General features: G+C 50.1%; 1 protein-coding gene, 1 long non-coding RNA gene and 1 other non-coding gene across 3 annotated transcripts; 1 reads left to right on the plus strand and 2 right to left on the minus strand.

Moving 5' to 3' along the window:
• Positions 1-12,679: 12,679 nt before the first annotated feature.
• LOC110307440 lies at positions 12,680-14,354 on the minus strand. Its single transcript, XR_002379389.2, has 2 exons — positions 14,008-14,354; positions 12,680-12,884 (listed from the first exon to the last, which is right to left on the minus strand). It is a non-coding gene; the product is annotated as an uncharacterized LOC110307440 (long non-coding RNA).
• Positions 13,102-13,376, minus strand: LOC115032835. The gene has a single exon (XR_003838495.1).
• A 346-nt stretch (positions 14,355-14,700) lies between the features above and the next one.
• Positions 14,701-22,770, plus strand: Glrx5 (glutaredoxin 5). Its single transcript, XM_021179267.2, has 2 exons — positions 14,701-15,060; positions 22,189-22,770. The coding sequence occupies exons 1-2, from the start codon at positions 14,778-14,780 to the stop codon at positions 22,362-22,364; spliced, it is 459 nt and encodes a 152-aa protein (XP_021034926.1). The 5' UTR covers positions 14,701-14,777; the 3' UTR covers positions 22,365-22,770.
• The last annotated feature ends 195 nt before the right edge of the window (positions 22,771-22,965 follow it).

The raw sequence follows: 22,965 nt of genomic DNA on the forward strand, positions 1-22,965 counted from the left end.
AGGTATGTATGTGTTTATGTGTGCAGGTGTATGTAGGTGTGTGTGTGAATGTATGTGTGTATATGTATGTGTATGCATGCATTTATGTGTGTATACATGTGTATGCATGCATGTGTGTATGTGTGTGTATGCATTGTATGTATGTATATATATATATATATGTGCATATGTATGCGTATGTATGTATGTGTCTGTGTGTGTGTGTGCATTTGTCTGTGTGTGTATGTTTGTATACGCATGTAAGCCAGAGGTCAATGTTGGGATACCTTCCTCAATCATTTCTTCACCTTATTTATTGCAACAGGGAAGATTTCTCTACCCTAAACCTATTTCTGCCAGAGTAACTGGCTAGCAAGTCCTGTGATCTGGCTGTCTCAGCTTCCTAGCATGGGGTTTTGGGTGCACAGGGTGGCTGGCATTTTTCACATAGTTGCTGAGGATCTGAACTTGGGCTCTTACACTGTGCAGCAAGCACTTCACCTACAAGCCATCTCCTCAGTCCCCACAGTCCAGATTCTTGTTTGATTGTTGTTTTGTCTTGCTTTCTTTTTCCAGACAGGGTTTCTCTGTGTAGCTCTAGTCCTGGAACTCACTCTGTAGACCAGGCTGGCCTGGAACTCAGAGATCTGCCTGCCTATGTCTCCCATGTAATCACTCTAAATTTTTTTTTAAAAGAAAATAACCCCCCCCCTATTTTATGTGTATGAGTGTTTCGCTTACACACATGTCTGCACCATTTGTGAGCCTGGTGCCCACAGAGGCCCAAAGAGAGTGTTAGATCCTTTGAAACTGTAACCGGGACCCAAACCCATGTCTTCTGCAAGAGCATCATGTGTTTTTAAGTGCTGAGGCCTCTCTCCAGCTCTTTTTTTTTTTATTTTTTTCTGGTTTTTCAAAACAGGGTTTCTCTGTGTAGCCCTGGCTGTCCTGGAACTCACTCTGTAGACCAGACTGGCCTCGAACTCAGAAATCCACCTGCCTCTGCCTCCCAAGTGCTGGGATTAAAGGCGTGTGCCACCACTGCCCGGCTTCAGCTCTATTTTTTATTGTCTTTGTTCATCCATGGTGTGTGTATAGAGCAGGGGCTGTGCAGGAGCGATCAGAGGAACTTTCTGGAGTCAGCTCTGCCTTTATGTGGTTCTGCATTCCAGTCATTAGGCTCTGTGTATCGAGCATCTTTACCAGCTGAACCCTCTCACCAACCTCTTAGTCACTCAAATTCTGTGTGGTAGCCATAGCAGAGAACCATTTTCTGGGTCATGAGTAAATTCCAATCTGTTTCTTAGGTGGTATTTCTACACGGTGCTCTTTTTTGCTCTTTTGTTAAAATTTATTCTGGGTCAAGCTATTGATAAAATAAAATAAGCTGGGGAGAAATGGCACGGGCTCTGGAAGTCACTTGATGGACCTGGAGCCTGAGAACACGCGCGTCAGGCTCACTCCCTCAACTGTGCGTGCATGAGCTGAAGTCGTCCGGTCGTGTTTATTATCTGCCTGTGCAAAATGGAGGAGCTAGAGAAAGTACCCAAGGAGCTAAAGGGGTCTGCAACCCTATAGGTGGAACAACAATATGAACTAACCAGTACCTCCCGGAGCTCGTGTCTCTAGCTGCATATGTATAAGAAGATGGCCTAGTCGGCTATCAGTGGAAAGAGAGGCCCATTGGTCATGCAAACTTTATATGCCTCAGTACAGGGGAACGCCAGGGTCAAGAAGTGGGAGGGGGAGGGTATGGGGGACTTTTGGGGTAGCATTGGAAATGTAAATGAAGAAAATACCTAATTAAAATTAAAAAAAAAGAAAAGAAGAGAAGAGAAGAGAAGAGAAGAGAAGAGAAGAGAAAAGAAAAGAAAAGAAAAGAAAAGAAAAGAAAAGAAAAGAAAAGAAAAGAAAAGAAAACAGAGCTTCAGGCTGTTGGCACTGAGCATGCCAGGCCAACGAGCCCACTACACGTAATGAATGTGGTTTTGTTTTCTCGGAACTGCTGTGTACCAGGAAAGTCTCGTCCCTGCTCAGCTCTCTCCTTGGTGACCAAACATGAACTGTGTGTTCACTACGCTGAAGGTCGTCCACCCTCCCCGCTTCATCATTCATATTTAAACAGCCGCGTACTGCAGACCTGGCCCCTCGGCTTGTTCCTTTTCCTTTTGAAATCCACATGCAGACTTCATAAGATCAATGTTTCCAGCCCAGGGGGGATTGGCAAAGCACAAAAGCCTCCAGGATCAAAGCCTCCTGTCTGGATTCTTCTCTGGGCCTCACACATCTCTAGCTGGCTGGGCAGGGCCAGATGCCTTATCTCCACAGGCTCCCACACCCAGCAAAGGGACCACCAGTTCTTGCTGTCTTCCCAGTGACAGCTCCTGGGAGGACCGTGCAGAACGTGTGCCATGAATTTGAAGATCTGCCCGAATGTTTCCTCCTGTGATGAACTGAACCCCCACTCCTTGAAACAGAAAGCAACCCTGGAAGAGAATGCAGCTTCTGAGGAAGGTCTCTACTAGGTGGGAAAAGGAGTGGTTTGGGTGTTTGCTCTCCGGAGGCAACAGTTTTCAAAGCCACTAGAGCGTTCCTCTTTATTTTCTGAACCTGTGATAATATTAGAAGCTGTGATAGGCAGGGTGCCCAGGAAGCTGAGGGAGGTCCAGGAGCCCCGCCCTGGCTGACTCCCAGAGGCGTGGCCTTGGCATCCTAGTTAGGCTGGAAGAACCCAGGAAGGTTTTGTGGTACTTTGTGCAACCACGGACAGACAGGCAGGCGCTCTTGAGCTGGGTGGCAGGGCTTAAAAATGTCAGATAGGTCCACGTGAGGGCTGAGAGTGACCTGTAGGGTGCTGTCCTCACAGCACAACAGCCTTTACCACCTTCGTCAGAGCTGCTGTGACTGCCTGCAGCAGTCTTTTTTAAAAATATTTATTTATTTTATGTATATGAGTACATTGTACAGATGGTTGTGAGCCATCATGTGGTTGCTGGGAATTAAACTCAGGACCTCTGCTCCCTCTGGCCCAAAGATTTATTTATTATTATAATATGTAAGTACACTGTAGCGGTCTTCAGACACCCCAGAAGAGGGCATCAACTCTCATTACAGGTGGTTATGAGCCACCATGTGGTTGCTGGGATTTGAACTCAGGACCTTCGGAAGAGCAGTCAGTGCTCTTACCCGCTGAGCCATCTCGCCAGCCCTCCATTTTGTTTTTTGAGGCAGGGCCTCTCACTGGATGTGGAGTGCATCGACTGGCTAGCCCCCTGGCCAGCAAGCTCTGGGGAGCCTCTGTCCCCGACTTCCTAGCACTCATGCTACTATGCTAAACATGTTATGTGTATGCTGAATACTGAGCTCAGGTCCTCCTGTTGGTGTGACTCACAGTGTATCCACTGAGCCATCTCTCCAGCCTCATCTCCATCATAATTCTTGGTTGGACGAGAGCCTTCCTGAATAGTGAAGACCATGTTTCACTGTAACAGCCTAGCTTCAGGATGCCTCAGGGTCCTGCTGCTGATCACTGGCCCCTGACCAGACAGAGAGCATGCTTTCCAAGTGGTTGCTGCCAGCCCTCAAAACTGCAACTGCCCCTGACTTTAAAGACCTTTGTAGTGGCTATTCCTGGTTGTCAACTTGACAATATCTGGAATGAGCTACAATCCAAAATTGGAAGGCTCACCAGTGACCCTAATCTGGAGGCTGGGAGATACAAGTTTCTGACCTGGATCTTGGCATGGAGACCTTGAGGCATAGTGGCTATGAATCCCAGAAGACAGGGAGATCTCCTAGTTCAAGGTCATCCGGGATTAAAGGTGTGGTGGCACACACCTTTAATCTGGGCCACACCTTCAACTGGAGATTTACGCACAGACATTGGAAAGAAGGAAGATTTACTCTCTTTGCCTGCTTGCCTTGTGGGACTGAGCAACTGCTAGATCCTTGGACTTCCATTCACAGCTGCTGCTGACCATCGTTGGGAGTTGGACTCCAGACTGTAAGTCATCAACAAATTCCCTTACTAAATAGAGACGACCTATCAGTTCTATGATTCCAGAGAACCCTGACTAATACAACCTTTGATTCTAAATCTCCTCTACGGTGGAGTGGGTACACACACACACACACACACACACACACACACACACACACACAAACCCCAGCAAGTGCCCCTCAACACACACTTCCTGCTGAACAGTCAAGATCAGTAGGCAGAAAACAAGTCAATGGAGAGGCTAGCAGAAGGTACGCCCACCCCAGTGGCCACAGACACTGAAGGTCTTACAAGCACCAGGGCAAAAGGGACAGCTACCAAGCCTCTGCAGGAAGGCGGCTTCTTCAATTCTGTGCAGATGCTTGCTTGTTACCGACATGCGTGGGGAAAATGGCCGGGCCCTCTGCTTACTTCACAGGCTCTCTAGATGCTTTAGAACGAAACACAGGCTCACACACAGGGGCCACTCACAGCTGGGAGACAGGGTGGCAAATTCCTCCCAACTCTTTCCCCAACTGAAAGGGCAAGCGGCCACCAGTGGTCAGGAATCAGTCTCCAGTCACACTTCCCTCACCGCCCAAAGCAGGAAGCCTGGGCCCTCACCTGGCCTTGCTGTGGCTTGGACATTTTCCATCTCTGTCTTCTTTCCTTCCTCCTTTCCAATCTTCATGGCTGTCCTTCCACAAGCACACAGACCCAGGGTTTTACCCTCGTCTGGCTTTTCTCTCGAGGCCCACGCCTACCTCTGTTATTATTCAAAGTAATTTTATGGTACAGGCAGTCGTGGAAACACTCTCCTCTTTCGGCCGTGGCCTGATGATTTAGGTGTCCCTCAGGTGCCTTGAGAATTTCGATGTCCAGAAGTCTTGTGATAGCCCATCCTCCTTCCATTTCCCCCGAGTTAGCAAGTAGCCAGCAGGGCTCACCAGAACCTCCAACCAGACAATCACAGATGGTGTCCTTCCTTTCTGCAGGGTTCTGATCTCCTCCCACGGCCCCTCCCCCACCCCAGACTGGAATAGTGCTACCTCACTTACAGTCGGCTGGGGGTGGGGGGGCTGCTCTGTGGGTTCAGCTGCCTCCAGTCAATGCTCAGAGTTCCAACCAACTGCTCTCCTGACTGGGGAGCGAGGCTTTCTAGGATCTTCTCTCCTAAGGAAAGATTCCCTATCAGACTCCGAGCCAGTTCTGCCTCAGCCTCCCAAGTGCTGGGATTAAAGGCGTGCGCCACCACCGCCTGGCAGATTTTTCTTCCCTCTTCCATGGAGACTCTCTTGAGTGGCAGCCTCAGTGTCATCCCCTGAGCTTTCTCTGGTCCCTTGAAGTGTTTCTGTCAGGTCCCCTCACCCCAGTTCCTGCCAGTTCTTAGTGACATTCTTGCATGTGTCATTGCACGACTGTGAGGTGTTCAGGACTGGACAGGGTGGTTTTCCTCCTAATGTCCTATCTAGCATGGCGGCAGGAACTGTGAGTCTGGGACTTGAAGTGAGGGCCTTGTGCATGCAAAGCAGGCGCCTCACCCCAGAACCCCAGGCGCACAGGTGCTTTGTCTCTTTCTGTGGCATCTATGGTCAGCACCGGAACCTTTGCTGAGGAGCAGTTTGGTTTGCCACAGTTTCAGTTACCAACGAGCAGCCAAGAGTTCAAGGCGAACTCCTCCTCAGCAGCTTGCAGCTGCTCGGCATCCAACTCGGCGTGCTGGGAAAGTGAATCATGCTTTGCTCAGTGTATCCACACGGTATGCACTGCCCGCCTAGAGTATCCACACCGTATGCACTGCCTGCCTAGAGTATCCACACGGTATGCGCTGCCCGCCTGTGAGCTAGTTAGTGGCTATGCTGGTCTTCAGGTCTCCCGCTGGGTATGGCAACCCCTGTGTTTATGTCACCCTGTCTTGTGTTCTCAGAGTCCTGGGGATGTTGGCAACTTGGGATATGCCAAAGAGAAGCTGTAGAGTTCTTCCTGGAGAAGGCAGAAGTGTGTGGAGGGACCACAGTGGTAGAACTATCACTACAGTGTTGCTATCACGGTCTTGTTGCTATTATTGTTGCTTCTGTTCTTCCTTCAGTTCATTTATAAGTTGACTTTAATCACAGGTAACACGTGGATGTAAAAACATAGTATGTATACAGGATTCAGTTCTATTTGTGGTCTCAGGCATCCTCTTGGGTCTTGGGAGAGGGGTACTATATTTTGAGTTTCATACTTTGAGACTTGTAGAGGCACTGTCCTGAATTGTTTACGGTGTTTCCTGTCCCTTATGTTAGAATTATGTACTGAGCAGACCCTACAGGCCAGGAACAGTGTGAAGGCACCAGGCTACACAACGATTTCTGCCTGGGAACCCACAGGGGAATGGGCGAAGCATAGGAAATACATAGGAGGAGAACACATATTTCTGAGAAGAGAGGGCCAAGCAGCCATCGAGGGTCATGCTCATGTTCTTTAGTGCCTGCGGCTGTGTGGGATTGGCACTGGACTGCTCAGGCTGATGGTGGTCTCTATACCTCTTAGTGCGTGGGTCTCCATCATGTCTACTATTGTCTCAACAAACCTGTTGTGGTTCAGTTAGGAAAAGGACTCCATGCGGGCAGCACTCAGTCCCTCACACCTGACGACTGGTATCCCAAGGTACTGACCACGGACTACAGGAGGGCTGTCTACAAAACTGTTCCTCCGGCATTGTGTGGGAACCAAGCATCCATCCCCTTGAAATTTGTTTGCTCATTCATATTTTTTTTTTTTTTGAAAGCAGGTCTCTAGTCAGCCCAGGCAGACCAGTACCCCAGGATCCTCCTCGTTTATACCCAATGCTTCCAGAATGTTCTTTTCTGCTTCGTTTTGGTTGAGGGGAGTGGAGGTGAGGATGGCAGGGGTCTCACCTACTTCAGGCTGGCTGGAACTCAGTATATAACCAAGGATGACCTTGAATTCTCATCTTTCTGCCTCCACCTCCTGAGTGCTGGGATTACAGGCATTCGCCATCACACCCCATGTCCTGTAGTGTTGGGAACTGAATTCAGAAATTCCTGCTTGCTAAGTAAACATTCTACCAACTGAGCCTTGTGTACCCCTTTTAATATCTCAGACTATCTGCCAACTTTTAAGTCTCCCAATGACCCGTTATATATGCCACTTTGTGACTCTATAATAGAAAGCACGTGAGTTAACCACTCCATGGATAGGGCCTGGCACTGGGGGAAAGCACAAATCTGGGCCCAGACAACATTATCAGCAGGGCTCCAGCTTCTGTAAAGATGACAAGCTAGTGCCCCCTGCTGGCCTTATAGGATAAGACAGGAGACTCACTAAAATGCTCAGTTCTTCCTCCCCCCACTCCCACCTCTTGAAATGAAGACTCTTAATTTTTTTTTTTACCACAAGAAACAATTTCTTCAAGAGAATTCTTATTATTAAAGCCGGGGGTAGGGCTGGTGAGATGGCTCAGTGGGTAAGAGCACCCGACTGCTCTTCCGAAGGTCCAGAGTTCAAATCCCAGCAACCACATGGTGGCTCACAACCATCCGTAACGAGATCTGGCGCCCTCTTCTGGAGTGTCTGAAGACAGCTACAGTGTATTTACATATAATCAATAAATAAATCTTAAAAAAAAAAAAAAAAAAAAGCCGGGGGTAGTACTGCACACCTTTAATGGTAGAACTCAGGAGGCTGCTGCAGGAGGATTACAATGAGTTACAGGTCAGTTCCAAGGCGCTAGAGGGTGTGTGTGTGTGTGGGGGGGGGGCAGGGGGAGCAGAGGAGACCGACAGGATCTTATCTGCTTCCCTAGATAGCCTAGCACGAGTATGAATTATCTCAGGGCAGCAGCTGTGCTGTGTGAAGGCAGATGTGCGGATGGTTGGGAGGGTCAGGGTAGAACTAACTCACACAGCCAGGGCTTCACAAAAAAGTCACAGAAAGGCTGGGTTCAGTCCACCTAGGCACCTAGGAAAGAAGCCCCCCCCCCCCCAAGTGCTAACTTACCGAGGCAATAAAAGTGCCCAACTTGCCAGTGAGGCCTTTGCAAAAAAAGAAAAAAAGCTTACTTTGCATTTTTGAAAAGCAGAATAGTTTTTGTGTGTTTAAATTAAAATCCTTTGGAATTTTGTATCTACCAGTTACACTTTCAAAAATACAGCATTTAGAGGTAACAAGTGTTACTCTTCTGGGTAAACAGTCAAAAAAAGAACCAGTTTTAAAGACCCTTTTCCCAATCTTCTTCTGAAAGGGAGAATGAGAAGCTCCGCCTCCCCATCTCTAACCCAGGCCGCCCTGGCAGGAACCCGGAACCCTGCGGTAACTGCTTTCTTGGCGAGGGGAGTCCTGTGTGCAGTGGACTCTCGTGATAGTGATGTTTTGAAAGCATGAAATTATCCAGCCTCAATGGTTTGGGAAAAGCTGAGTGAGATTCTGACTCAGCAGGAGTCAGAGGCCGTCACTCCTCAGAAGAGAACACGTGTTCTTGTGGCTGAGACATCAGAGGGGCCCTTGGCCCCGAGATACTGACTGGCTCCTTGTTTTTGTGGTCTAGGCATCTCCTCACAAGTCTTTGGGAGGTAATGAGTGACAGAAATCATCTGCTGTTAAAAGCCAAACCTAACCCCAGATAGCAAAACAGCACTGCATATTAAACAGGCGGTAGGGGAGAAGAATTTGTGGGAGTCAGCTTGCTCCTTCCCCTGTGTGGGACCTGGTGGTGGAACTCAGGTCACCAAGCTTGGTTGCAGGCCCTTTTAGCCACTGAGCCATCTTGCTTGTACCATTTAATTCATATATAATAATATATACATATCCATGTATATATTCATAATGTATATGTATATATGAATTAATTCATATATAGTTTAATGTTTTTTTTTTAAAGATTTATCTATTTATTATATGAAGGTGCACTGCTGCTGTCTTCAGACACCCCAGAAGAGGGCACCAGATCCCATTACAGATGGTTGTGAGCCACCATGTGGTTGTGGAATTTGAACTCAGGACCTCTGGAAGATCAGTCAGTGCTCTTAACCACTGAGCCATCCCTCCAGCCCAAGTTTAATGTATTTTAATAGCAAACTTACAGGAAAAGCAGAGGACGGACAATATTAAAAACTTGTACCCAGGCCAACTCAGAAGGTATAGTGAATGGATGTACTCTACTGGATGATAAAAATGCCACAAACACCATTTAGTTTCTGTCAATATAAAATTTACTTATGTTTTAAAAATCCGAATGCTGGCATTGTTCAGAAAAATCTAACAGGTTTATTTAAAATTGTTATAAAGTTGAACTGTTGAAAATGTGCTCACTAAAACATTTTGCTTGCATTAATCCTTTACATCTGGAATTTATATTAAAAACTCACACGAGTGTGGAGAAGCCGCCGGTACCTGATTCTGTCCCCTGCTTCTACCCCCAATCATATACGTGGGTACCTTTGATCCCATGGAAAAAATATCTAACATTCAGAACTACTGATAACAGGAAGAAGAGGAAAAAATTTTTTATTTCGAGAATGAAATGTTTCCTCTCATGGTGTACTTTTTTAAACCTATTCTTTTTTTTTAAAATGATTTATTTATTTATGTATATGAATACACTGTTGCTGTCTTCAGACACACCAGAAGAGGGCATTGGGTCCCATTACAGATGGTTGTGAGCCACCATGTGGTTGCTGGGAAATGAACTCAGGACTCATGGACGAGCAGTCAGTGGCCCTCACCACTGAGCCATCTCTCCAGCCCCATAGTGGACTCTTAAGCACGTTCTCCACGTTTGCAGCTGGATATCTTTTGGCGTGTTACATGTTTGGTATGGATCCCACACAGGTTGGTATCTTCACAAAGGCCAACCCGATAGGCCTCACTTGCCTCCTGCTCAGCACCAGTGTCTGCACTCTGGAAGCACAGATCTGTTTTGAAGTCCTGAGCAATTTCTTGCACCAGACGCTGAAAGGGGAGCTTGCGAATCAGAAGTTCATTCTGTTGACTTCTGAGAGCGTCTGATTTCAGAGTGCCACAGTACTGGGCCTGTGACGATGAGGTTTCTTCACCATCCAGTAGAGGGCGCACGCTTGTGAGCGGCTTTTGAAGCCAGTTGTTTCCTGGGTGTTTTACCACTACCCCACCCCCTCCCGGCTCCTGGAGCTCCACAAGTGAGAAGCAGTGCTGGCGTCAGAAAGCAATGGTGGCTCCCCGACAGCTGCAAACACACCATTTAATGAATTTAACTTTACAGGAAACCTTTCCTTTTACACTCGGTGTACAGTAAGTTTCTCAATAAAACAAAGTCCGACAGTTGTACAACTTTAAGACATATAAGGTTGGGTGTGGTGGTTCATGCCTGTAAGTAACTCTGGCATTTTGGACGCCGGTACAGAGCTGCTGAGAGGACAGACACACACCACCACACCTTGCACCCTAGGCTTCCTGTAAGGTTCAAGTGGATTTGTGTACACAAAAGCTGTCTGGAGAACAAAACTCACAATATGTACACAGGACAAACTCACACTGAGGCAACTGCTTGGGAGGAGGGAAACACAGCAGACAGCCTTACAACTCCACACCACTCTGACAAAAGCTTGAATTATACACAACCTCCAGTGGCCATTCTCAAAACACAAGGAGAGAAAACACAAGTGTGGGAAAACTCAAGGATGAAAACTCAATACTTAGGACTAGAACCTAGGACCACACCCCCACACTCCAAATCCCAGGACAGCACTCCAGCTCTTCACAACATATACCTTCTCCATGGTCTATCCTAGGCTGACCTAATCCAATACCAATCTCTCTCCATGTATCCAGTCACTCCTGGATCAGACAAAGCAAGGAGAGCCTGTGCCAGGCAGAATCTCTGATGTAGGGACTAGGTTATCCACAACTAAGATCAGTTAAGTACTTACAACAGGCTTCAAGGCATGGCAGGACACACCTGTAATCCCAGCCTTCCAGGAAGCTAAGGCAGGATCTCATTCTAGGCCTGACTAAGCCTCTAATGGCAAGGCTATCTCAAGAAACGTAACCATAACCAAGCCGAAAATAAAATATAAATTAGCTGTGTTGGAGAGAAAGGTAGTCAAATTCAAAGGCATTGCTACCTCATGAAAGACTGGCTCTGCCTGGCTTCCACATGCCTGTTAATGGCGGGGCTGAGCTGATGCTCTGTTAAGTGTCACACGGGGGTGGGTCAGGCTTCAGCTCAGGTTGTGGGTTTCTGGGTCCCAAGAGCCATCTTTACTGGAGGCTCCACCCCTGTAACCCAGAGAGCCACTTTTCTCTTAGGGCAGCACCTTCAAAGCTCTGGACAGCAGGGCCAGACACGTGTCACCTGGTGCGTGGGCACACCCAAACCCTTTTTAATCTTTGCTTATGGTGTACCGGTGTTTTGCCTGTGTGCCTGTCTGTGCCCACAGAGGTTGCCTGGAACCAGAGTAACAGAAAGTTGTGAGCTACAAGGTGGGTGCTGGGAACTGAACTCAGGACCTCTAAAAGAGCAGCCAGTGCTCTTAACCACTGAGCCATCCTCCCCTCTTCTAAAAGCTGGTTACTGTAAAGGATATCAGGTGGTAGCACTGGCTGTGTCAGAAGGAAAGGGGGCGGGAGCTGGAGCCCACTCAGCTCCACAGTCCCCACCCTGGCTCGTGTGGGGCTGAGATGCAGAAGACTCAGTCACTGTTCCCATGGGTGTCACCGGGCTTTGGAATGGAAACAGGGCCTCGACTGAATGCAGGGAAGGAGAGACACTGTGAGATGCCCGAGTTGCATATTGCCAAGGTGAACTTATGCAATCTAATTATTATGTTGTTTTACTCAAATCCTAGGACCCTTGAAAGCAAACTCCCCTTCCGCTTCCCCTCTGGGGGCACACACCGCGGTGACACACAAGCTGTCCAGAGCACAATTCTGATGGATGCTTCAGAAGCGTTCTTCACACTTTCATTTGAAGATTCCTAAAGCAACGGCTTGAAAACAGCCTTATACCACACACACACATTTTAAGACGGCATTATTAAATTATGTATCCTTGGTTGGACTGGAACTCACTATGTAGATTGAGCTGGCCTCGAACTTAGATCCATGGGCCTACACCTCCCAAGAGCTGGGATCAAAGGTGTGTGTCACTGCGACCAGGCAGCAGTGCTACATTTCTGGAAATTGGGCTTGGCAATCGTCCCACTTGGTTAACTTTAATGTTACTACATGACAGCTGTACTAGTTATCTGATGACTTAAAGAGAAAGCTCTTTCCTAGGCCAACGAACTATACATAAAGTCAGTGTGAAAGCTCCGTCTCCACTGTCACCTCGATGGGATTCACAGTCCCCACAGAAACTCTTGAGGATGTGTCTGTCTATGAGGATGCTTCCAGAAAGGTTAAAGTAGGGAGGAGGAGCCGCTGACCCATGCAGGATGGGGACCTGGAGGCAGGCTCTCTGCTGGATGCCATGCAACCAGCCACCTCAAGCTCCTGCCAGCATGTGTCCCCTGCCATGATGCCTGCATCTTCCAGCTGGGAGACAAGGTAAACCCTTACTCCCTTAAGTTGCTTTTTTTTTTTTTGCCAGGAGTTTTGTTACCACTAATAGTTAGCAACGTGCTGTTTGTCACCACTGCTCTGCTTCCAGGTCCCCAGAGCAGTCTGCAAAGTTTTTCCCTTCACCCAGTGAGCACCAAAGCCAATTGGACGGCTGAGAGTAGATGAGACACACACGGCTTCCCAGAAGCAAACTGCCAGCATTTATTTATTGGTTTATTTATAACTACTCACAGCAGTGTAAACATGAATAAAAGCTTCCAGGTGCTGGGGCGACTTAACTGACGCTCTGCCGTTAAGGACACAAAAGCTTGGCTTTCGAAGCAGCTGTTTTACCTCTGCATTTCTTGTAAACATCTTTGTATGGTACCTGGAATCAGAGGATCTGCGAAACAACAAGATTTTAGTTTGGGGCTTGCCATCAGAAAAAAACAGGAATCAATACAATGACAAGGAATCCGCCAGGCGGTTGGTTCCCATCTGTCTTAGCCACGGCTTAGCACACCCCATGGCTCACGAGTGTGAACTCTGTGATTTTTTTACATTTACTCCCCGGCGGGTGCAAACAGGCCACCTCCAGCAACACGCTTAGTCGCTCGAGGTTTTGTGGCAGTACTTAGTGTCCAACAGAAACCGCTCCGTCTGCTAAACAATATCTTGACTGCCAAGCTTCTCTGACTGTTGGTGGATCGACAATGACACGGCACAGCCATTATCACCGTGGCAACAGTACCCAGGCCCTATCAGAGGAAAATTGCACATGGGCCTGCTGCCTCTCGAGCAGGCATGCCTCAGCTTCCTCTGGAGTCTGCTTTCTCTGCAAGTCTGGTGTGCTCTAGGGTACTGCCAACCCAGCGCAGGGCCAAGACTGCAGATTAGATAGTGGGCTGCGGAGGCCTGCTGGCCAGGATCTGGATCTGCGTACTACCGGTGTGATAACTGACCACACCCGGGGCTCTGTTCTAGGGGGAAGTCCGTGTAAAAAAACGACACGCCTGCTCACTCTTCTGCACCATCCCCAGCAGATGTGCAAGCAAGCACTCTACCCTGGGGCCATCATCATCTACACCGGAATTCACTAAGAGACTACTCTCTTTTATTACTGTCTGTGTGCATGTGCTGGGCTGGACGTCGCTTACACTAGGAAAGCGACTTCCTACTGAGCTACATCCTCATACCTTCTGTTTTCCCTCTTAAAAGGGTCCTGCTGTACGGCCCGGGCTGGCTCGGGCTTATTTAGAACTCTTTAGAGTTCAACAGATCCTCCTGCCTCAGCCTCTTAAGAGGCAAGGCACATTGCAGACAACGGCCACAGGGCCCGGCAACCCACCAATTCCCTTGTTCTTTCAATAAACCTTCCCGACCCCAGTAACAAGGGGTTATGTGGGCAGAAGGGTCACCGAGACCCCAAAGCCAGCCGTCCCACGGCTAGAGCACTTTACACGTTTCTACGAGAAGAGCATCATTCTAGAGGCCAGGGAGAGGGCTCAGCGTGCCAAGGGACTTACCCTGCAAGCCAGAGTTCCATCCCCGGACCCTTTATAAAAGTCGTCTTCTGACTTCTACTCACGCGCCGTGGCAGATGCATGCACGCAGATCACACATATACAATACTTATAGTTTCATGCTAAAAAAAAAAAAAAAAAACCCTCATTCTGGAGGAAGAATCCCACGAGAGGCAGCAGGACACGGCTTGGCTGTCCACGTGCATGGCGGGTCCGAGGCTGGAGCCCCGGGCAGGCCAGGACACGCTAGGTTCGCGGCTGGCCTCAGCCGGTGAGGCGTGGAGGGCCACCTCCTCTCTGGTGCACGCCACGGCAGGACTACCGGCCGAGTTACCGTAGCAATCAGCCACCGCAAACGGAACCGGAAGCTGCGTCTGGACGTGACTCCTTCCCGGCGTGCCGCGGGCGGCAGAAGCCCCGCCTCGCGCCTGCCCTATCATCCTGGCGTATCCGGCCAGGCCTTGAACGCCCGCACGAGGAAAGCCGGCTTCCTCTAGTCACGCCTCTTCATGCCCTTCACTGACGAACGTCCAATTTATCCAATCAACATGCAACGCGGTCGTCCTCGCTCACTAGTAAGCCTGTAGGACGCGGCTCCCAGGGAAGGCCCACCCTACGGTGTAAGCAATGTGATTGGCGAAATTGAGCCAGTATTGTCCAATCACGAGACACATCCCAGAGCTTGTCCAATGAGAGCCTCCGGTGGGCCGGCCGGACACCACGGGCACTGTAAGCCCTGGAGTGGCCGCAGAGGCCGTGGACAGCGAGCGGGCATGAGCGCGTCCCTGAGCCGGGCGGCGGCGACTCTGCTGCGCTGGGGGCGCAGCGCTGGTGGCGGTGGCCTGCCCGGAGCCGGCGTGCGGGCGGCGAGCTCGGGCGGCCAGGCGGAGCAGCTGGACGCGCTGGTGAAGAAGGACAAGGTGGTGGTGTTCCTCAAGGGGACGCCCGAGCAGCCCCAGTGCGGCTTCAGCAACGCCGTGGTGCAGATCCTGCGGCTGCACGGTGTCCGGGACTATGCGGCCTACAACGTGCTGGACGACCCGGAGCTGAGGCAAGGTCAGGCCCCTGGGATCCGACGGCGAGGGCGCGGTGAACTTGAGCAGATCCCGAGGAGCAAGGGCCCTCTCTGGTTGTGTAGCCACATGCGCGGAGGGTTCGCCTCGGCCCACCTCGGGGCGAGATGTTTCTGGCTGCATAGAAGAGCGGGTAGTCGGCATCATGATCCCCTCTGAGCAGGTCGACTGGGGAGTGGCTGGCTGAGAGGGGGACTCACTGCGAATACCCTTGGGGACAATTTGAGGGCTTGGAAGCCAGCGGCGTACTTGCTAGGTGAGGGACTGATGCTACTACGTATGTAGGGAAGAGGTTTCAGGCTTGCCTGTGTGTGCCTAACGAGGTCAGAGGCTGACTAATAATGTTTAAGGCCCCGAGGGTCAGGGACTGTCTTCTTGCTGGAGAGAAGGTTTCACCATAGTCTAGCGGGACTCACGTTGGGAAAGACACAACTTTGGTTAGAGGTTCAGCGGGAAGAGGAAGCCACTAAGAAGACTTCAGACCCCCGACCAGACTAGCAGACTGCGGCCAGGTTGGGCCCAAAGGGCAGAGAGCAGAACAGCGTTTCACTGGTCCCAAGGCAAAGCGACTGCGTCCTGACGTCTAGTTGGAATCCTTTATACACAGTACCAGGCAGGCGCCTTTCTCTCCGTCTTGTGCTTGCTGTGAGCGAGGAAGAGAAAGGCCAGGGATTTGGTTCTGATTCTTGGCAAGAATCGGTCAAGGTGGGCCGGGTAATGGGAAAGCTGCCCTCTCCCCGCACCCTGCTCCTCCTTCAGTGGAGTCTGGGGAACCCTGTATTCAAGTAGTCCCCCCATCTTACTGATTTAGTGCTCTGGGTTGGTCACTGTGCTGAGAGGAGACTTGTCTGTGTTAGGATGGAGTATGCAACATTTGCAGTTACTGATTATAGTTGTTCGTCGTATGGTCATTCTGCTTGACGAGGCTGGGGCGGTGGAGAGCAGGTTTGGCTTGGACTCACCTGTGGTGGGTCTGCAGCACCACCTACTGTAATACTACTTCATTATACTGCCTTCTCCGTATAATGAAGATTATGACATTGAACTTGGCAGAGTCCACGAGGAAACGAGAGAAAATAAAAATTACAGCTGGGTATAGTAACTCACTTCCATAACCCCAGCTCTCTTCAGGCGGAGGCAGGGGGACCACCAGTTCAAAGCCAGATTGCACTGCATTGTGGGAATCCCCCCATCCCCTTCTCTATTGTATATAATAATGTCATTCTCTCTGGCACAGAGGGCACCCACCAAGTGGCAGCAACTTTATTATTGAATCTGATGGCTTCCAAAGCACTTTCCTCCATGTTGTTAAGTGGCTAACCCCACACTTGTTTCCTGTGATAGTATTGATGGGCGGTAAAGCAGAGAAAGGGAGGCGAGTTAATGAGTGCTACCAGGAATGATGGCAAGCCAGGCATTGTGCTCTGTGCGTTTTCCTCCTCAGCTAACATTTGGCTGCTTGTGAGGCTCTGGGGTTATCTGGCTCGGGGCATGCTATGCTTTGGGTTGGAGGTGGCTCCTTGCAGGGAAAGATAAGCGGCTACTCTGCGGCCTCTGAGCTGGGACACCTGTGGTAGTAGCGTGTTGCCCTGCTAGCGTGGCTCTTAGCAGACAGCTGCATTGTGGCTATCTTGCTTAACATGGGGCCTGAGGATCTTTGGCTTAGACTGTCCGCTCCCCTGTGAGTGTAACTGGAGGTTAGATAGAGTGGGTACAACCAGCATGAGTAAGAATAGCAGGACCTGTTCTGTCATCCATCTCTCATCATTAGGTGCTCAAACGACAGAAGGAAACTCTTGATTTTGTTGTTGTTGTTGTCCTTTGCTAGCCAGGTTAAGCCTTTCAAGAGGACTTTGTCTACATCTAAGTTTGCCAAAGGGCAGGCAGACAGGCAGGCAGGCAGCTCATGCTCACTTTGGCAGGCAAGGAGGGGCCCTCTTAACCTGTCCCACTGCTGTGACAGCGGTCCGTCCTTGTCCTTTTCCCTCATGCCAGAGTTTTCAAAGGGCTCTGGTTCTCACCCAGGATCCAGGTGATGCTGGGAAGCGAGCTGAGAAGCCTTCCGGTCCTCACTTTTATCACCTGGGGCTACACATTGGCCACAGCCACCGGGCTCTTGGGGAACCCAGGGCACAATGCTGCTTCGTGGTTCCCTGGGCAATCGATCCTGTGGCTGCTGACATTGTGAGATCCTACCTGTCTGCACATAGCACCTCGGAGGCCGGGGCCTGGCTTGCACAGTAGCCTGTGCTGCTGACAGTGCTACGTGAGCAGGGCAGGATTTCTGTGACTGGTTACTATGCTAAGGCGAGGCTGGTGTTATTCACAGTCACGGCACAGACTTCTCTGTGACCGCTCTCTCTGATGATAGTCCCATGCCCACCTCTACGTGTTCTTTAGAACAGGAGCAGTGTTTGCCAGGGTAGGTAGGGGGCTGAACGTTTTTGAGTGCATAACCGTTACCCCATGTTTTCTTGTCCTTACAACTTGTAAACTTTCAATGCAGAAGCCTATGTGGCATTGCTGTGTGTGTGTTTGTGTATGTGTGTGTGTATGTGTGTGTTGTGTTATGTAACAAGGTCAGAGTAGCTGGCCTAGCTGTCACTTTGGACACGGTGATCTCCCTGCTGGTGGTTGTTTTTTGTGTCCCAGGCTTTTCCATCTGGCTCTCAAGTATATTAAAGCCCTTCTTTGAACCCTGCTGTGCCTCACCTGTGAACTCTGTTTTCTTCAGCTCCTTCTCCCAGTCCTTTCGCCACAGCCTGTAAGAGTTGATGAAGCAGTGTCGGAACATCCGAGGAAATAATTAGGTACTTACTACTCTGGTGCGCTCCTGTGGGCCCAGCCATGTGCTGTGGGCATCTGGCGCCAGCACTTTGGAATTGTAACAATCAGGGTTGGAGATGCACAGAGCTGTTTCCCTTCTCCCAGGTGGAGACAGCTTCCTCTGTGAAGGGCCAGGTGGACTGTGGGCTCCTGGGTCACCATTGCTTCTGTTTCTCTGTTGTTGGAGGCTGAAAGTAGACTTGGATGTTGTATAATCAGTGAGCGAGCAAGCTGAATTCAATAAAACTTTATTCACAAAGGCAGGGAGAGGTTTAGCCCAAAGCCTTTGCCCTCCCCACCAGGTCTAGAGGATCCCGCATAAGATACACATGTAAGGTGTCTGTGACAACGTGGCTTGTGGTGGGGGAGAATGACAAGATGGGATCCTGGTCTGTTAGGAGGCTGGATCAGCAAATGGTTCAGCGGTCCAGGGTAAAAATACACTGTGCTTAGACAAACTAGATCTTGGTGTGGTTGAGGTGGCTAGATACCAGAGACACGTTTGGTCAAAAGTAAGTGTCAGGGAGTACCAGTGGCCCAGTAAATACTGTCTGTGTATACTGACATCAGAGGTGTGGGTCCGTCCCGTAGACTGTACATGCGTGTGCAGTGAGCAGGTAGCTGTCGGTGGGACAAGCTATGCTGAGGGTCATGGGTTCAGAGGCTGACTTTAGACTTTAGAAACTGAGATGCTCTCTAGATCCCCCACATGCTAACTCTGTGCCTGTGGGTAACTTATTTACCCTCTCGGTACCCTAACGTGATCCGTGAAACAGGGGTAATTACATCATCGGGCGTATGTATTGGTTAAGTAGGATTATTTATGGAAAATACTTACAGAGGGAGTATGGAGTGCTATAGCCCAGAGCTCTGCACCGTGGGGAATACCCTGCATGTACCATTCCTGCGTTCTTCTCATGCTTGCTGTTTCCTGTGTTGCTCAGAAAAGTACTTCTGTGACAAACGGGACAGAAGGCCCCTGACAGGGTGGGAGCACATACATCTATAATCCATACCCCGCTGAGCCTGGCACTTCTATAGGAAGTAAGTCATCTCAGCAGTTACAGACCATTTGATCTTCTCAGTAAACCCATGAGGCAGCATGGACTTTGGAGCCAAGGAAACTGAGAGCGGGGGCTTTTGTCACCTCTCTGAGGCTGCATCCAGATGCCAGTGAGCCCACTCCGCTGCTCTGTGTGCCCAAGCCTTGTCTGCTGTTTCCGATCTTTGCTGTCCTTTCCTGAGGCTCTGTTTCCATGCTGAGATCCCCTGACTGGAAGATGGGGGAAAACCCTAGCATGTGACACACCTAGGCCAGGATCACAGAGCCTGCTATGTGACTCTGGGAACTACTCCACACCGAAATTCTGCTGTGAACGTCATCTGGGGACCAGGAAAACCACGGCAGTGTGATGTGTTTAAGTGTCTCACTGTAGACAGCACCTTTTGGAAGTGGACAGGGCAGGCAATTTTGATACATGTTTCCTTTCTCTTTTTTCTTTTTTCTTGATAAACTGTAATTTTGGGGAGGGGCACAGGCATGGGTGTGTGTGCTTGTGTGTGTGAGCACCAGAGGTGCATAGGCAAAAGTGCCTGAGGGTGTGAGCACCAGAGGTCTATGCTAAGTGTCTTCCTCAGTCGCTCTACCCAGTTTCCTTACCGAACCTGGAGCCAGCCTGGCCGGCCAGCAAACCCCAGGGACTCTCCTAGCTCTGCCCCCAGAGCTAAGGTTACAGGCATGTGCTGCTGTGCCCATCTCTGTGTCATGGGCTCTGGGGGCTCAAACGAAGGACTTCATGCTTGCAGGGCTCCAACCTTGGGAGCACAGCCATATCTCTCCTGACTCCCTGACTGGAAGGATTGTTAGCTTGGATTTTTGTCTTTTCTTTTCTTTTCTTTTCTTTTCTTTTCTTCTTATTGTTCTTTGTTTTTGATGTCGATCTGTGAACTGAGTCCCAGCTTCCTAGCTCGATTTAGGGTGGCTCCCATGCAACATTTGGCCTTGAGTTTGATTACTGTCTAGACTCCCTAATTTTCAAGAGTTCCTACCTGACTGCCGCCAAGTAGTGCAGTTGTGAACACTAAGTGGGAAGTAAATGAGCCATGTGGAGCCATCCCCATGGCTCATTACAGTGTGTAAGGTGCGGAGTTCTAGTAAGAAAGAACTCTACCCCCTAGGAAGAGTCGGCTCTAACACACCTCTCGCCTGCAGTTCCGGCCAGCACTGGAGATTAAGGCAGGAGTAACTCTGCAAGTTTGAGGCTAGCTTGAGCGACAGCTGAGGTTCCGGACGAACCTGGGCTAAAACAAAAACAAAATAAAAGCTCCCAGCAAGCAACAGTAACAGCAACAAAAGTAATCCCAGTGACCTGTCAACCCGTGGCACCCAGGACTGCCAGGAAGCTGCCATGCGTCCTTGAGGCAGAGCTCTTTAAATGTCAGCCATGAGACAAGACAGTGGGCAGGGTGGAACTGTGGCAGTGTCTGAGAGCCACCTGTTGGCAGCCAGCTGACAGGCGTTCTGGTACAGGACCCCAGTCACAGGCCTTGGTGGCAGAGCCTCACGTGTGGGACCGGCCAGCCCCGGGCTTGGGTGAAGTGAGTGCTACCATGTGTCCTGCCTTTACTGCTTCGTCCACCATGACTTCCTGCCAAGATGGACTGTGTGTGAGGGCACTTGAGCCCAAGCAAACCCTGTTGCCCTTGGATGGAAAACAATTCAGTGTAAAACAATGGCACTGTTTAGATTTAGAGCTCAGTGAGGTTTGGGGCAGACCTCAGGCAGCGAGTGTATTTTCAGTTTGATAGGTTTCAAAGCTGTGGGCCCTGAGTAAATGCATTCAGTAAGGAAGGCAGGGTTGGGAGACACAGAGACCTCAGGGACTCACATGTAGTCTCCAGTTCAGGAGACCCGGGGAGTGTCCACGCCTGCCTCTGCTATAAAGATCTGTGGCTGTCCCATAGGCTGTTTATATTGCAGGGTCAAGTTTAAGGTGCAAACAGAAACCAAAGCTGCACCCCCTACACACCGGGTAGTTGCTCACAGTTGTGTGCACCCCACAGCAGTGTGGTGGAGTTCAGTGCACCCGGTCCTGGATGCCGTGATTCCCGGCAGGATTTGCCCTCTACTATAGCCTCTCGGCATCTTCAGAGGGCCTCTCTGTGAGGTCCAGGCCTGCCTTAGCTGGGCGCTGGCTTTACAAGGGTGGGTCACCACACCCAGCCTGTGACTCTCAGTGTTCACTGTCTGGAGAAGCAAGATAAGAGCTGTAACCCGTCCCTCCAACTCTGTCATTTACAGCAACTCGGTGTTTTGTAGAGAAAGACAGGAACTCTAGAAGGAAAGCATACTGTCTCTTGAGACCCTTGTGACATATTGAAATCAAACATCGAATGATATGGTAGTAAGAGCAAGCCTCGTGCTTTAGTTTGCATAAAAAGCCCACTGTGTGCCTGGGTTTCAGATTTGAGTGCTGCTGTGTGTTTCTGGAAGCACCTACTCACTTGGTGTATAATTTGTGCGCTCCTTTTTGCCTTGTAAAAACACCCGTCTATAGTACTTATGCCATTGTTAATTTGTTTGTCGCTGAGCTGAACTGAACTGAACTGACCTGACCTGCACTCACACTGTTGGGCTGTATACACACACACACACACACACACACACACACACACACACACACACGGAAGCATCTAATACTATACTACTCACCACAGGCTACATATTTCCATCCTTATCAGGCTCTGCAGAGCCCATCCAGGGAGCTGAGACCTGGGGTTAGGAGTCTTGTTCCATAGGCCGGAGTTCTTTGTGCCTCTCCTCAGTAACCCTCAAGGGTAGAGAATGCTTTCAGCGTCTTGAGTGGTGCTCGGTGGTGGCCCTCACCACTCAGAGCCGCAGGAAGAAGGCAGAGGGGTCACCCGGGCAGCCAGTGAGTCCAGGGTGGATTTCAGAGTACATTTAGAAATGGAGCTGTGACGTTTCTCCCCTGCAAACGTGACCTGTGTGGTTAATTACAGCTTTGCCTGGCTCACGTGCCTTGGTTACACAGTCCCATTCCCCGGGGTGAGTCCCCCGGCTGATGTGTCTGTTTTACCAAGAGCCTTACCTGACTCTCATGAGGCCAAAGGTTGAAAGAGAAGCCTGGGTTCCTGCTAAGTCATCGCTGACCAGGAGCGGGGGAGGGGGCCTGGAATTCTGCCAGGAGTGCTGGATGTGGCATTTGTGGTGGAAGGCTCCCTTGCTTCTGATCATTTCAGTGACCCATCTTCCATCTCTCCACAGGTATTAAAGACTACTCCAACTGGCCAACCATCCCGCAAGTGTACCTCAACGGCGAGTTTGTGGGGGGCTGTGACATCCTTCTGCAGATGCATCAGAATGGGGACCTAGTGGAAGAACTGAAAAAGCTGGGTATCCGCTCTGCCCTGGTAGATGAGAAGGACCAAGACTCCAAGTGAGGGCCCCGGGTCCTCGCCGAGCAGAGCGCCCTCTCCATCCTGGGGGCCAGAAAAGCCTTACTGCGTGGTGGTGCCCTGTTGCTGTGATGCTTGCGCTGGGCCTCCTGGCAGCAAGCGGGCGGGTGCTTTCACTTTAGTCTCTGGCTCAGAATATCCTCTGGTGAACGTACAACCACTGCACTGTAAATCAGTGTCGCGATCCTGTATTGCTATAACCCTGATCTGTTCTTACGTTGTCTTTATTCTCTGCCGGCCGGCTTTGGGAGTCACTTCTGATTCTTGTTTGGGTTGTAGAGATGGTAAAGCCCCCTGATGTTTTTGTAACTTCCTGTAAAAGGGAAATGATGGACAGAGGAGAAAATGTGGTGGCTAGAGTTGTTTTTTAAAAATAAATTGCCAACACAGACGTGTGTGTGAGTCATTAAATTCAGCAAGAACAGATCGGTAGGACGTGGAGAACTAGCCGCCTTTCTTTGTGTTTTCTTCCATCCTTCCCCCAGCTCTCTGCCACCCTCTGCTTCTCACGCCGCCCCTCTCTCCTCCCTGTCCCTCCCTCTGGCTTTCAGTGCAGCCCAGGCCGGCATTGGCTCATCAAGTAGCC

Source organism: Mus caroli, chromosome 12 (assembly GCF_900094665.2).
Source record: "Mus caroli chromosome 12, CAROLI_EIJ_v1.1, whole genome shotgun sequence".
Lineage (NCBI taxonomy): Eukaryota > Metazoa > Chordata > Mammalia > Rodentia > Muridae > Mus > Mus caroli.